General features: G+C 39.1%; 1 protein-coding gene across 5 annotated transcripts in view; it reads right to left on the bottom strand.

Annotated features, from left to right (window-relative positions):
- adamtsl7 (ADAMTS-like 7) overlaps positions 1-15,044 on the bottom strand; it is a 573,773-nt gene that overhangs the window by 50,841 nt on the left and 507,888 nt on the right. For 4 of the 5 annotated variants that reach the window (XR_011353929.1, XM_069925866.1, XM_069925865.1 and 1 more), the window contains exons 9-11: positions 14,547-14,722; positions 12,679-12,784; positions 10,423-10,656 (exon numbers count right to left, since the gene is read on the bottom strand). Coding sequence is in view for 4 of the 5 variants with exons in the window: in XM_069925866.1 (XP_069781967.1) it covers positions 10,423-10,656; positions 12,679-12,784; positions 14,547-14,722 (516 nt within the window). In the remaining variant the exon portion in view is untranslated. The remainder of the gene's footprint in view (positions 1-10,422; positions 10,657-12,678; positions 12,785-14,546; positions 14,723-15,044) is intronic. The other variant, XM_069925867.1, reaches the window with a different exon arrangement.

The raw sequence follows: 15,044 nt of genomic DNA, 5'->3' as shown, positions 1-15,044 counted from the left end.
GTTAACATGGAGGGATATGCCAGAGGACGACTTATTGCTGAGCAAGCACCATCTCAAGTAGCCTAGTGCAAGGAATTTTGGTCTCCTGATGCAACTGCATCAGAGACAGAGCAGTGAAAGGCAACCGTTCAATTGTTTAAAAATAGCTTTCTATAGCAGGCTGTAAACTTTATGGAGGAAGTTGCCCTGCACATCCAACTCTGCTTTGAATCTGGCTTTGAACCCACTGCTATCCTTGACAACCAGCATCAAGAGGGCAGTCACTTGATCTTCCTTGGCACCAGTCTGCTGCCATTGAAGCTGCTGTTATTTGCAGAGGCTGCTAGAGGAATGCATTGGGAAAGAAATATCAATAGGTATGGCATCATTTAGTGCAGCGATATAGAAAAAAGAGCTACATGAAAGGGAGAGAATGTAAAATATTTTAAAAGTTTTTTAAAAAAAGTTAAGAGTCCTAGCAGTTTTATTGGACCACTCTTTTTTCTTTGGCTTGGCTTCGCGGACGAAGATTTATGGAGGGGGTAAAAAGTCCACGTCAGCTGCAGGCTCGTTTGTGGCTGACAAGTCCGATGCGGGACAGGCAGACACGATTGCAGCGGTTGCAAGGGAAAATTGGTTGGTTGGGGTTGGGTGTTGGGTTTTTCCTCCTTTGCCTTTTGTCAGTGAGGTGGGCTCTGCGGTCTTCTTCAAAGGAGGTTGCTGCCCGCCAAACTTTGAGGTGCCAAGATGCACGGTTTGAGGCGTTATCAGCCCACTGGCGGTGGTCAATGTGGCAGGCACCAAGAGCACTCTAAATTAGAGTGAAATTTACAAAGGGAGTAAGACAGTAACTGCCCAGTTTGTACAGTAGAATATAAATCTGAGGAGGTAGTGAGGCAACTTTGTATTCTGAGTATTGCACCTCATTCTGGTAAACAAAAAACAGAAAAGTATCCAAGGACAGCAGGCAAAACACACCAGGACATTCCCAGGACCAGAATCACAGTTAATGAGGGAAAATAGGAGTTTAGAAATGAGGGGATGTTCAAGGTACTGAAAAAAAAATTAACCCAAATATTTAAACATAATAGAGTCATTCAGCAAGTCATGAGACATCGGATTCATGGAACCTTGGGTGTGTGGATTAAAAATGAGCTTGCATGTAGAAAGCAGAGAGTAGTAGTGGACAGAAAATATTCTGCCTGGAGGTTGGTGACGAGTGGAGTTCCACAGGGATCTGTTCTGGGACCCCTGCTCTTTATGATTTTTATAAATGATGTTAATGAAGAAATGGAAGGATGGGTCAGTAAGTTTGCAGATGATATGAAGGTTGGAGGAGTTGTAGATAATGCTAAAGTTTGTCATAGATTATAAAAAGATATAGGCATGATGCAGAATTAGGTGGAAAAGTGGCAGATGGAGTTCAATCCAGATAGGTCTGAGGTCATGCATTTTGGAAGGTCATACTTGAAGTTTAAGTACAGGATTAATGGTTGTGTGGAGGAACAGAGGGAGCTTGGGGTCAAAATCCATGCATCTTTTAAAGTTGCTGCACAGGTTGATAGGATAGTTGAGAAGGCCTATGGGATGCTGGGCTTCATTAACAGGCGGATGGAGTTCAAGAGTAGAGAGGTCATGTTGCAACTACAAATTTCTGGTGAGACCACACTTAGAGTATTGTGTTCAGTTCTGGTCACCTCATTATTGGAAGGATGTGGAAGCTATGGAGAGGGTGCAGAGGAGATTTACCAGGATGTTGCTTGGATTGAGAAAAAAGTCTTATGAGGCAAGGTTAGCAAAATTGGGACTTTTTGAATTGAAGAAGGATTAGAGGAGACTTAATAGAGGTCTACAAAATTATAAGAGGCATAGATAAGGTGGACAGCCAGCACCTTTATCCAATGGCAGGAATAGCAAACACCTCCCTTCAAAAAAGTGAAGGGAGGAAAATTTAGGAGAGACATCAGGGGTAAGTTTTTTTTTTTTTACACAGAGATGTGTGGGTGCTTGTAATGCCTGGCCAGAGACAGAGGTGGAGGATGAAACATTAGGAACATTTAAGAGACTCTTAGACAGGCACATGTATGAAAGAAAAATAGGGGGTTATGGGGTTAGAAGGGTTTTTTTTTGTTAGGGATATATAGGTTGGTACAACATTGAGGCCCAAAGGGCTGTACTGTGCTGTAATGTTCTATGTTCTAGGGGAGCACTTAGTTTAGTAAATGGTAAATAAACAAGTGACTACCAGTACATTTTCTTCATATTATGTGAAGGTACAAAACTGGCTGTGAATGTGATACTGACAGATGTATTCAATCATACATTTATGACCAATTAAGGTGGAAAGGAAAAAGAGGATCTTTTATGAAGTAGTTGTACATGATGCTCTGGAAGGATAATTAGAGATGGGCCAAATGGTTTTCCTCATCCATAATTATGTGATCCCTGTAAATCCTACTATTCTAATCTGTGAAGTTACACCCATTTAATATGAAAGCTCATAAAAATCAGCTTGGCACCAGGTCATTTCCAGAGACAGACACTAACACAAGGCCATGAAATCGAAATTATAGAACCATTTTATAAAGATGAATTTATGATACATTACTTAAAAATAAGTAATGACAAATTAGACAGCTGGATGAAAAATTGGTTAGGTACAGGAAGGAGAAATTTGTACATGGAAACTAAGTTCAAACTGAAGGGTGACTAAAATTCTCAAGGGGCCTATCTGGACCCATTCTTATTCATATTATTCATGAAGAATACAAAAGAGTCGCTTCTTGCCATATTGTAAAATTTGTTACCAATAGCCAGCAATGTTCAGGAAAGACTTGTGGAGGGCAGATTGTGAGACAAAAAAATCTGGACAAATTTAACAAATGGGCCAAGGAATGTAGGAAAGATTCAATGAGGATAAAATGTACAAAGACAGCGGAAATCTGAAACATATGCACAGGGAAGGGATTGCAGTTTGGTTTTGATTAGTTAAGGCAAGCAGAGGGTGATTTGGGCACAATTACTCACCGTAAATATTATTCATAAATGTGACTCTGCCGTCAGATTCGTTGCAAAGTAATTAGTCAATAACTGAAGACTTTCTACTTTAACACATTATTTATTAGTAAGGCTGAGACTTAACATGTAGGTTAGATTTTCACAGAGATTTTTGAGCTCCCCAAACATTTATGCATTGAAAAATGACACTCAAGCCAAGTTAGTTGGTATGCTAGTAATTATATATACATTGCTTTTTCATGATTTCAGGATATCCAAAGCACCTCCTAATCAACTAATTACTTTTGAAGATTAGCCACAGTTGTAAAGCCCCAAACTAGATGGTACACGGCAAGATCCCACATAGAGTAAAGAGAAAAGCAACATAGCCATTCTTCGAGGCAAAACTGTGTCCACTGAACCACTCCAAATACAATTACAATTTCTTACCAAGCAGATTTCTGGTTGACATAGAAAGAATTAACCTTGAAATACTAAACCTGTGAGGTTAATGATGTGCACCTTCCCATAGTCTCACAGCCACAGTAGACGGGAGGAAGAATTGTCAATATACAGCATTTAAACTGATGCATGAAACAGAAAAGTTCTCTGCTTCAAAAGACATGTTAAGTCAGAGATGCATTGTGGTCGATGCACAATTTGTTCCTGGATGCATCGTTGCAATATTCTAATGCTGAAATACACAAAACACCTTTGAGCTCCACTGTACACATCACTGCATCTCTTTACATAAGGACCCAGAGCAAAATAGCATTGAATAGCCACACAGTTATGTTTCGGTTTAACTCCACTGAGTAACATATACTACATTGAATCATGCAAAGATACTGTAAATCCTACTCTTTTTGCAAAAGTAACTATGTTGGTGAGCAAAACTGAGATTGTATTGCATCAGACTATGTACATCATTATATATTCTATTTTCCTAAGAATATGAGTGTACAGATGTCTCTTCAGAATCAGAATTTATTGTCATGAACATGCCATGAAATGTGTTGTTTTTCAGTAGCGTCACAGTGTAAATATTGCTACAAAATTACATTTAAAAATATATAACAGTGCAAAAATAAGAGAGAAAGTGTCTCTGGTTCACTGTCCATTCAGAAATCTGATGGCAGAGGGGAAGAGGCTGCCTTGTGCAGCTGGGTGTTTGTTTTCAGGCTCCTGTACCTCCTTCCTGAGGGTAGCAGTGTGGCCTGGGTGGTGGGGTCCTTGAGGATAGAGGCTGCTTTCTTAAGAGACCGCCTCTTGAAGATGTCCTTGATAGAGTGAAGACTGATGCCCGTGACAGTGCTGGCTGAGTTCACAACTCTGTAATTTTTTTTTGTCCTGTGCATTGACACCTCCATAACCGAGAGTGACACAATCCGTCAGAATGCTATCCACGGTACACCCGTACAAATTTGCAACAGTCTTTGGTGACGTACCAAATCTACTCAAACTTCTCACAAACTATAACCACTGGTGAGCCTTCTTTGCGATTGCATTGACAATGGAGGCCCCAGGACAGATCCTCAGAGATGTTGACACCCCAGGAACTTGAAGCTCTTAACCCTTTCCACTGCTGACCCCACAAGGAGTGATTCGTACTTTCATGATTTCCCCTTCCTCAAGTTCATAATTGGCTACTTGGTTTTGCTAATGTTGAATGCAAAGTTGTTGTTATGGCATTACTCAACTAGCTGATCTATCTCACTCCTCATACCGCTACCTCACTGCTGTCTGAGATTCTGCTGATGGCCCTGCTGTTATCAGCAAATTTGTAGAAGGCATTTGAATTGTGCTTCACCACTCAGTCATGGATGTATAGTGAGTAGAGCAGTGAGCTAAGCAAACATCCTTAGTTGTGCGCTTGTGTTGATCATCAGTGAGGAGGAAATGTTGTTTCTGATTGATTTTGAGTGCACTCTTCATATGAACGTAGAACATGCTGTTTTCTCCAATTTAATGTCCGTTTGCATTTTGATTCTGAATGGTCAGTAGACTTGTAGTCTGCCTGCTTCTCAACCATATATTGCTATCATTCAGTTTGCAACAAATCTGGAAGCAGATACACAAAAGAATGCCACACAATAAGGAATGCAGAATCTGCAAGGATTCCCAATTCAAATGCGTGTCAGGTACAATGCCAACTTTTGCATGCTGCAGAATGCTGGTGGCCACACTAACTCAGATGCATCAGTTCATGAGTTTTCACACAGCATCGTTCAAAGTTCAGATTTATTGTCAAAGTACATACATGACATCACATACAACCTGGAGAGTATTTTTTTCCTACAGACCATGCAGAATTGGAACTTATTGGTCATACTCAAGAAATGATAACCTATATTCAGTGCCCTCCCTAGTGTTTCAGACCAAGGCACTTTTTTCCTTTATTTGGCCCTCTGCTTCACAGTACTAAATTTGTAATCAAACAATTTGCATGTGATTAAAGTGCACATTCCAGATTTTATTCAGGATATTTGTATACAATTTATAGTTCCCTCATTTCAGGGCACCATAATATTTGGGACTTTTGATTTCATAGGTGATTGTGAGTACTCAGATATGTTTAATTGATTCATTGGTGCAGATGTAAGAGAGATAGGTTTTTGATCATCTTTGCGATCTGCGGTTGCCAATTTTCAACATGAGGACCAAAGTTGTGCCAATGAAAGTCAAAGAAGCTCCATTATGAGACTGAAAAACAGGAATAAAACCGTAAGAGACATCACCAAAACCTTAGGATTACAAAAACAACTGTTTGGAACATCATTAAGAAAAAAAGAGCGCACTGGTGAGTTCAGTAATCACAAAAGGACTGGTATTCCAAGGAAGACTCCACTGCTGATAACAGAATTCTCATCATAATGAACAAAACTCCCCAAATGCCTGGCTGACAGATCAGAAACATTCTTCAGGATGTGTCAATAACAACTGTCTGCAGAAGACTTCATGATCAAAAATACAGAGGTGACACTGCAAGATGCAAACCACTAGTTAGCCACAGAAACAGGACGGCCAGATGAGTTTGCCAAAAAGTATTTAAAAGAGCCTGCAGTATTCTGAAAAAGGTCTTTTGGACAGATGAGATCAAGATTAACCTGTATCAGAGTGATGGCAAGAGCAACGTGTTGAGGTGTAAAAGAACTGCCCAAGATCCAAAGCATACTGTACCACTTCAAGTGTGAAACATGGTGGTGGAGGTGTTATGGCCTGGGCATGTATGACTGCCACAGGTACTGGTGCTTTTATCTTCATTGATGTTGTAACTAATGATGTCAGTAGAAAAATGAATTCTGCAGTGTTTAGCAAATGGCTACAAACTCATTGGATGGTGCTTCATTCTCCAGCAAGACAATGATTCGAAACAATGAAGTTTTTCAAAGCTAAAACCTGGAAAATTTTGGATGGCCAAATTAGTTACCCAACCTAAATCCAATTGAGCATGCCTTCCATATGCTGAACAAAAAACTTAAGGGGCACGCCCCTAAACAAGTAGGAACTGAGGCCTGGCAGAGCATCACCAGGGAAGATGCTCAGCACCTGATGATGTCTATGAATCACAGACTTCAAGCAGTCATTGCATGTAAAGGATATGTAACAAAGTACTAAACTTGACTACTTTAATATACATACCATTGCTATGTCCCAAATATTATGGGGCACCGGATTGAGGGGACTGTGTATAAAAAGTACTGCAATTTCTATATGGTCACGGTCAAACCAAAATGTATACAAATAACCATGAAAAAAATCTGGAATGTGCACTTTAATCACATGTGAATTTAAAACTGTGGAGCAGAGGGGCAAATAAAGGTAAAAAATGTGTCTTTGTCCCAAACATTATGGAGGGTACTGTAAGAGAGAGAGAAGTAAACATAAAGGAATGCAAACAAAACTGCAAAACAGTCAATAATAAATTATGTGTAAATTAAGAGTTCTTATAAGATTCACTAATTGAGTTTGTTCTTTAGAAGTCTGATGGTGGAGAGGTGGCAACTGTTCCTTAACCACTGGTATGAGTTTCCTTTTTCTCTTTCCTGATGGCAGCGGCAAGAACAGAGCACATCTTGGGTGATGTGGATTCTTGATGATTGCAGCTGCTCTCCAACAGCAGCATTCCATGTAGATTTTCTTGATGGTGTGGAGAATTTTGCCTGTGTTGTACTGGGATGTGACCACTACCTTTTACAGGGATTTCTGCTCAGAGGCCCTATACCAGGCCATGATGTAGCTGGTCAGCACACTTTCTCCTACACATCTGGAGAAGTTTGCCAAGGTTTTCTTTGTCTTACAACCCTATGAAAACTCCTCAGAAATTAGAGTGCTGACATGCTTTCTTCACAATGACATTTTGGAGGAAAGGTCTTCTAAAATAGGGACTCCCATGAATTTATATTTGCTCACCCTCTCCACCTCTGGTTACCAAATGAACACTGGATCACTTTATGGTTTATTTCTTGCATGAACATGCAAGGGTAGAGTTTATGGCTACAGTTGGCTTTGCAGAGACAATGGGAAATGCTTGTGGGAGTTTCACAAGTAGGTGTTAATGGACCAGCATGTTTGAACAGTGTCCACGTTCAAGGACTGAGAAATCTTTTACTGCTAAACTGGCGCCAGAGTTCTTTTTGCAGTTTGTTGCCCTAAGAGAGGCCCCATGGTTTTGCAAACATCCATTGTTTGGGAGAGTATTCTGCAGCAGTTTGCAGTGAACGCTGCAAGTGACAGACCGGCTGCACAATCCCATTTCAAGACAGGTTCTGAGTTCAGCCTATTCTAAATCTCTGTCGTCAATTGCAGAGGTTGTGGCTGGTTATTATTTCTCCTGCAATAGGGGAAAAAGAAGAACTCCTTGTGGTAACCTGGAAGAAGAGGTTATGTTTTGGAAAAAACCAAGAGTGGGCAAGTTTCTTCAGTAAGACACCAGTTGCTGACTGAAGGAGATCAGTTTGTGTGTCCAACGGATATTTCTCTGAAACCAACAAAGACCTTCCTGACAATTTAAGTTAAAGCATCAAATCCTGGTGAATATGCTAACTGCTTAATTCTGTGCACAGTGTGGAAGATTGCACTTGGAGAAGTGAAAAGTGACTGGACAGTGAAAAAGAATTTGCCTGAACACATAAACATTACACATACGTGCACTTAGAATTAGAAGGGGCTTAAGTTAATAGTAATAAGTTAAGTATTGATCTTATTATCATGTATTAAGAAAATAAAACCAGTTTTGTTTAAGCAGCCGTTGTCCTGGTGAATTTCTGTTGCTGTTAGTTTTGACTCCTTTGGGCTCGTAACAATGCAAGTTAGTTTTTTTTGTATGTAGGCCTTTCCTTTTGTTAATGATAAAAAAAACACTTCAAGGAATGGGAGACCTAGATTTCCATAGGAAAAAGTTCAAATTCAAGCATTCCAGTTACTTCTATAGAAATTTAAAAAAAACTACAATGTTGTATGTAATCAAAAGGACATGCAGCAAGTGCAGAAAGAAGAGCATGTTTTGAACAGATCATCTTTCATCAAAAGGATATGATTGCGGGTTGGATGGAAGGAAGCTTGTGGTGGAACACAAGCCCCAGGATAGAACAGTTGGATGAAAAGAATTGTCTTTGCTGTTAACTCAAGTCTGTTGATATCTGGGAATAAATTAATTCTGTAGAATTTATTGCAAATGTTATTTGAGTATCAAAGGTACTATGCAATAAAAATAGAATTAGAGATTTAGTTGCTTGCAGTAAGTGCCCTTGATATTGCATTGCCCATAATCTGTGGCTTAGTCCAGAAGAGGTTGGGCAATGGGTCTGCTGAGGTCATAAGGAGGGCAAATGGCAATTGGGAAACAGCCCTGAAGTGAATGTGTGGTGCTAGTCAGGAGTGCCCTCATTCTGAACTGACTGTGTGGCAGGCAGCTGGAACAATGGGGAGGTCAGTTGATGACGAGTGGGTGGGAGTGCCTGGTAATTGAGTAAAAAAAAGAAAGGGGCAAGGAGGAGAAGGGGTGGATGAAAGAGGAGGGAGCCTAAGGAAGTAGGAGGCACAGGGAGGAGGTTAGCAGATGGTGGAAGATGTAGAAGGACTGAGGCAAGAGGTGTTAAACGAGAGCAGGGAATTGTGCTGGCAATGGTCGTGCACATACAGTATGTGCAGAGGGAGGGTATCATTCTGAATCTCAAGGGATTGCTAAAGAAGAAAACATAAAATGTTCACCATAGAAACAGACCTCTTGGTGTTTATGCTTCTTGTGAACATCCACCCTCTCTTTTCATCTTAACTTATTGAAGAAAGCTGTAATTCTTTTCTCCCTCAGCTATTACCAAAGGTTTCATTGAGCATGCATACTGTACATTATTCTTTTCAACTACAATTTATGTTGGGAAGTCGCATTGTTCTCGCCATCCTGACAGCATTCTATGTCAATGTTGGTGTCAACATTTCCTTAATTTACAAATTCAAAGGCAATTCCTTTGCTTGTTTTCAAGGCTTAACAACTGAAGAAACCAACTATATAAAACTCAGTTAAACATGAAAGTCTGCAGACAAAAGGGCATCTGCAGATAACAGAGCCATATCCTTGGCAACACTACTTTGTGGTGCTTCTTAGATGCTATTTGTTCAGTATTATTTTCCAGTTATAAAAGCTATCCAACTGGCATTGACATCAATTATACCCTCTCATGTTGCTGAATGCCAAAAAGGAAAATATTTATAGTTCTGCTCTCTCCAGTATTATTCTGACAGGTCTTTGGCAACGATTAAAACTTTAACAACGTTAGATATGGCATTAAAGATTTGAATACTAATTTCCTAAAGATATGGGACCCTTTTATGGACCATTACCACAATTAAAAGTTTTAGGGTTGTTATAATAAGCTTCGATGCTGTGCTGTCTATTTTCAGGTTGTCATCACTTGTTTTTTTTTCCAAACTTGTAGAGTGGTCGGGGTTTTGAATTAACAGGGGTGGTTTTTTCTATTTCTTGTAATTTGTATTTCAATTTTTAGTATTATTGCAAACTTCAATAAAAGTATCTTTAAAAAAAAAACTTTAAATAACCTTACTCAGAGCATGTAGGTACACAATCGCTACTGGCGAGCCAGTAGACCTTTGTAAAGATTTTAACAATATGGTATTATTGTATCTCCATATGTTTTATTGTTCACCCTGACAATGGGATGATCTTTCTTCTTCTTCGTTTTCTCTCTCTCTGGTTTATAGGACTTGTATAGAGGGGAAGAGGGGAGGGAGGTTTTTGCCTGATGTTTTGTATTTGATATGATTATTGATTGTTAAATATATTTTAAATGATAAATAAAATATTGGAAAAATAAAATATTACAAAAATGATAAATAAAACATTACAAACTGCCAAAAAATCTTAAAATGAAAGAACTTTGATGTTAAACACCACACATCAACAGAAAATTTGGAATAATTTCTCACCTGTACCACATGTGACGGTGCATTCTGTGCTTCCAACTTGTTTCCAGTTGAACTCCCTCTTTTTCCTTGGTCCCTCTCCCCAAGAGTTTACCCTTTCTTCAGGGTTCTTCTGGTAATCTCTGGATTGCAGCTGATTTGCATGGACCCCACCAACAAAGTTGCCCACATCTCTTTCACGGAAAACATATACTTCACCATCGACGCCGTATGACAACTGACCATTGAGAGCTTCTTCTGGAACAGGGAAAAAAATTTCAAATTTGGCTTTTATAAAAATCCAAAATGGGGCATTTATATAGCGCATATGGGCACAGTTGTGTCATAGTGGTTAGAACCCTGGATTAACATGACTTGCATGGTGAATGGTAGGGCCCTGGGGAGTGTTGTAGAATGATAACTCAGGGTACGGGTACACTGTTCATGAAAGTGTGACACAGACAGGGTGGTGACGAAGGCATTTGGAATGCTTGCCTTCTTTGGTTAGGGCATTGAATACAGAAGCAGGTTCATCATGTTACAACTGAACAAGACATTGCTGAGACTAAATTTGGAGTATTGCGACCAGTCTTGGTCGCTTAGCTCCAAGTTGGAAAAGGAGCAGAAAAGATTCACTGGAATATTATTAGTATTGGCAGCCTTTGACATAAGGAGAGGCTGGAAAGGCTGAAACTTTTCTTCCTAGACTACAGGAGGCTAAGGGGGACCTTATAGAGCTTTCTCAAAGTATGTGGGGCACAAATAAAGGGAAAGTCTTAATCTCAATATAAATTTTAGGAATCTAAAACTCGAAAGCATAGATTTAAGGTGAGAGGGGAAAGATTTAAAAGGAACCCGAGGGCCACTTTCTTCACCCAGTGTGGTGGTGGATATTTGGAATGAGCTGCCAGAGGAAGCAGGAGGAGTGGGGACAATTGTAACATTTAAAAGATATTTAAAAGATATAGGCAGCTGGACAGGCAAGTGAAACACAGAAACTGCAGATCTAGGAATCTTGAGCAAATAATGAGAAGCTGAAGGAACTTAGCAGGACAGACAGAATCCCTGGGTAGAAATGGTTGACAATTTTATTTAGACATACAACATGGTAGTAGGCCATTTCGGCCCATGAGTTCATGTTGCCTAATTTACACCCAATTAACCTACACCCCAGTACGTTTCAAATGGTGGGAGGAAACTGGAGCCCCCGAGGAAACCCATGCAGACATATAACTCCTTATAGACAGCGCAGGACTCAAACCCCGGTCCTAATCACTAACTGTGCCACCCAATACTACTGGCACAGGACATTGAGTCCAGTGTACTCTTCACCAACACAATGAATATTCATGAAGAAGAGGCTCTACAGATGTATCAAACAAATGAATGCATAGCATCTGAGTTACAACATAGCAGGGCATGAGAGGTCATGGGCTATGATGGTTGAAATAGAGAAGCATATGATTATGAGAAGTAGAGAGGAGTGTGAGTTATAGATATAATGATGGATTGAGATGGAATAGTGTGTGATATGTGAAGCTGGATGTGATCATTTAGGTGATCTATCATGGCAGCTTTTTTTTAAACAAACATTTAAATCATACAATCTAAAAGATGGATCAGGAGACCATTTGGGGCAACATGTTCAGATTAATTCCACTTTACAGCTCTTGTTCCTTGGGCCTGTAGCTCATCACATGTTCATACTGGTTGTTTCTTAGAGAGTCACATGTTCAAAGTACACTGAATGATAACTCCTCTCCAAACCTGTTGGTACAGAAGCTGCCTCACAGTGTCAGAGACGTGCATGTGTGGGTGACTGGCAGGATCTGGCTGAAGTTGGTGAGAATGTGGATAGAATTAAAAAAATTATTAATATAGGAATTGTGTAAATGGGCTAGCTGATGGTTGGTGTAGACTTACTGGACTGAAGGGTCTGCTTCTGGACTGAACTCCATGGTTATTTTTGTTTATAATGACCTTAAATCTATTCATTTGACTATTAATCTCTCTGTTTAGGAAATACTGTATATTGTCATTATCTCCACCTAACCTTCTCTGGTCTGTAGGAAGCAACTTAATTTTAGCCAATCCTTTTTCTTAACTACATATTGATCTCTGACAACTTCCTTGTTATACTTTGCAGTGGCTATTGACAGTGAGCACAATTCATTTACTTTTTTGTCATTTCCTTTTGTTTTTAATGAACATATGCACTCTCATGCAAATAACGTTATAGTAACATGACACGGTCTTGGAAGGAAGATGAAAGGCTTTTACCAAAATGATGACCCGCTGTATGTGACAATGAGTGACTGCTGACGACATTGTCTGTTGGCAAAACGTATTCAAAATGCACCTTTGGGTTTGCTTGTTGATATATCACCTGAAAAATGTAAATAAAGTAAAACTATGCATCCAAATTGAAAAAAAGTTGTTTGAAAGGATTTGCATGAAAAATATTTTAATGAGCAAGCAGAACTATTCTTTTCAAATGAAAATTTAGATTATTTTACAGCATTGCATTCATGATACTTTCTGATATTTCTATTCTTGCTGTTTAATTTTCAAAAATGACTAATCATCTTGCTGTCTTTCTTTTCAACTTTCATCTGCATCTTAGGGGAGTTGCTAATGGCCTGCTTTCCTTTAATACTCAGAGTTCTTGTCTGTGTTTTGAGATTGTATATCCTTGATGAGGCTTTATTCACTTCTGAAGATAGTAAATGCATTGAAACCTGTAGAATTTTTCTCACTCTAAGATCTAATGTGATTCGGCTCCAAACAAGGTCCTTAGAACTTGACATACAAGGGTGGTGACAGTTTCTGACATCATTTACCATTCTCTGTGATAATGCAACTATATTAATCCCCTTTCCTCTCTAATGGCAGATGGCATTCATTAGCTGGTTATTGCCAAAGACATGGCCAATAACTTTCGCTCAATTTACTGAAAATAAGGTAACTTTTTATCGGTACTTTTTGTCACAGAACTTACTGTGATAGTTTTCTTTTCTCCTGTTGAATTTACTAGTCTTGAGAGAATTTGATTCTATCACAAAAATGTATTTGTGAATACTGTCAATATTCATGATCACTGTTTTTATATTAATATTCACTTCTAGCACAATCTGTGACCTGTATTTTGTGTGATGCTGTCAATGTATTTTATTTCAGAGTAAATTGACCTACATCTTCCAGATCTCCTACAAATGTGGTTAAATGACTTACCTTGCCCTACCCTTCTTACAGCTGTGCTGTTTCTTACTGAACTTCACGGGAGGGTATGTAGTTGCCCTACATTAATCCTCTTAAAATGAAAGAAAAAGTTGGAGCTCGTGTATTCAGATGTACAGAACTTGAAATAGTATGATGTCTTAATTGCTGAATAATCTTCCTGGCACTGGAAGTTTGCAAATGTGAAACCTTTTCCTGCTGAATTTAATAAAATGCTGGAGAATTGGATTTCTTCCTGCTGCTATTGATCTCTCTCTGTACCCCACTTTACAATGAATTCAATACTCTAACCTTTTTTTTCCTGAGAAAATAAAATGATTGGTTGGGAGAGAAATTCATCCTCAAATTGGCATTGCTAAATATGTGGCCATAATGGAACTGAAATTTGGATCTATCTGCAGACACGATTGAATTGCACAATTGGCACTATTGAGCCAAACACATATTTCTAGATGATTCTGTTGCCTGCCACAAGTGACCATATAGCTTTCAAAAGCTCGTGAACGTCTGTGGTTAGCATTAAGTTTGATGAATGCCAGGCACACAATGACCACAAAAAGCAGGCCATGAATTCAACACTCATTCAAAATACCACTTTGTTCAATTGACAAAATTATATTAATGTTCTTTTCAATTACTGGAAATTATACTGACTGTCAATTTATCATTGATATTATACCAATATCCTTTTCAATCACTGATACAATATAGACACTTCATGGTGCTTATTCATTTTTATTTTTTTGTGGGGTTCTACAGTCATTCCCTGCAGTTATTCTTGACTGATTGCCAGATGTTTGCAGTTTTCTTTTGCTGAACCTATTCAGATTTTGATTTATGAACAGAAGTATTCTGAAGCTTTGTTGGCATTTTGAAGGTATTGCCCACTCCGAGCTAAAGTTTACACTTACGTAGACATTCAGAATTTCACTGGTTGGCCCGTCAGCAATGAAGGATTCCCCCGCTGTGGTACTGATCTCATTTGGTCTTTTGTACTTGAATAAAGTTCCTGCAGCCTCGTAAGAGCCTGGCCTATCTATGGCCCAGTTTCCATTAATGATGGGTTGGCCAAAGTGATTTCTCAAAGCTGCAAATACATGCCAGTTAATAAAGGTCAGATCACAGTATAATAGTACATTGCACTAATAGTCACAAACGTTCTCAGTAAATACTGTGTATTCTATGCAATTCCAGAAGAAGATGTCTGATTAGTAAGGGAATGAGTGAGAAAATGAACGTTGCGAACCTTGAGCGGTCTTCATATAAGTATAATGATATCATAGAAGATAGCTAATTAGCTCCCAGATCTTGTTGCACTTGTGACAATCCCATTCGTCCCATTCTCTCTTCTACTTATTTCCCTGTCGACCTGTAACTTATTCTTGTATACATTCCCATTGATGTCTCTG

Source organism: Narcine bancroftii, chromosome 3, assembly GCF_036971445.1.
Source record: "Narcine bancroftii isolate sNarBan1 chromosome 3, sNarBan1.hap1, whole genome shotgun sequence".
Lineage (NCBI taxonomy): Eukaryota > Metazoa > Chordata > Chondrichthyes > Torpediniformes > Narcinidae > Narcine > Narcine bancroftii.
Note: the sequence above shows the minus strand (reverse complement) of the source record. Positions and strands in the feature narration are given on the sequence as shown.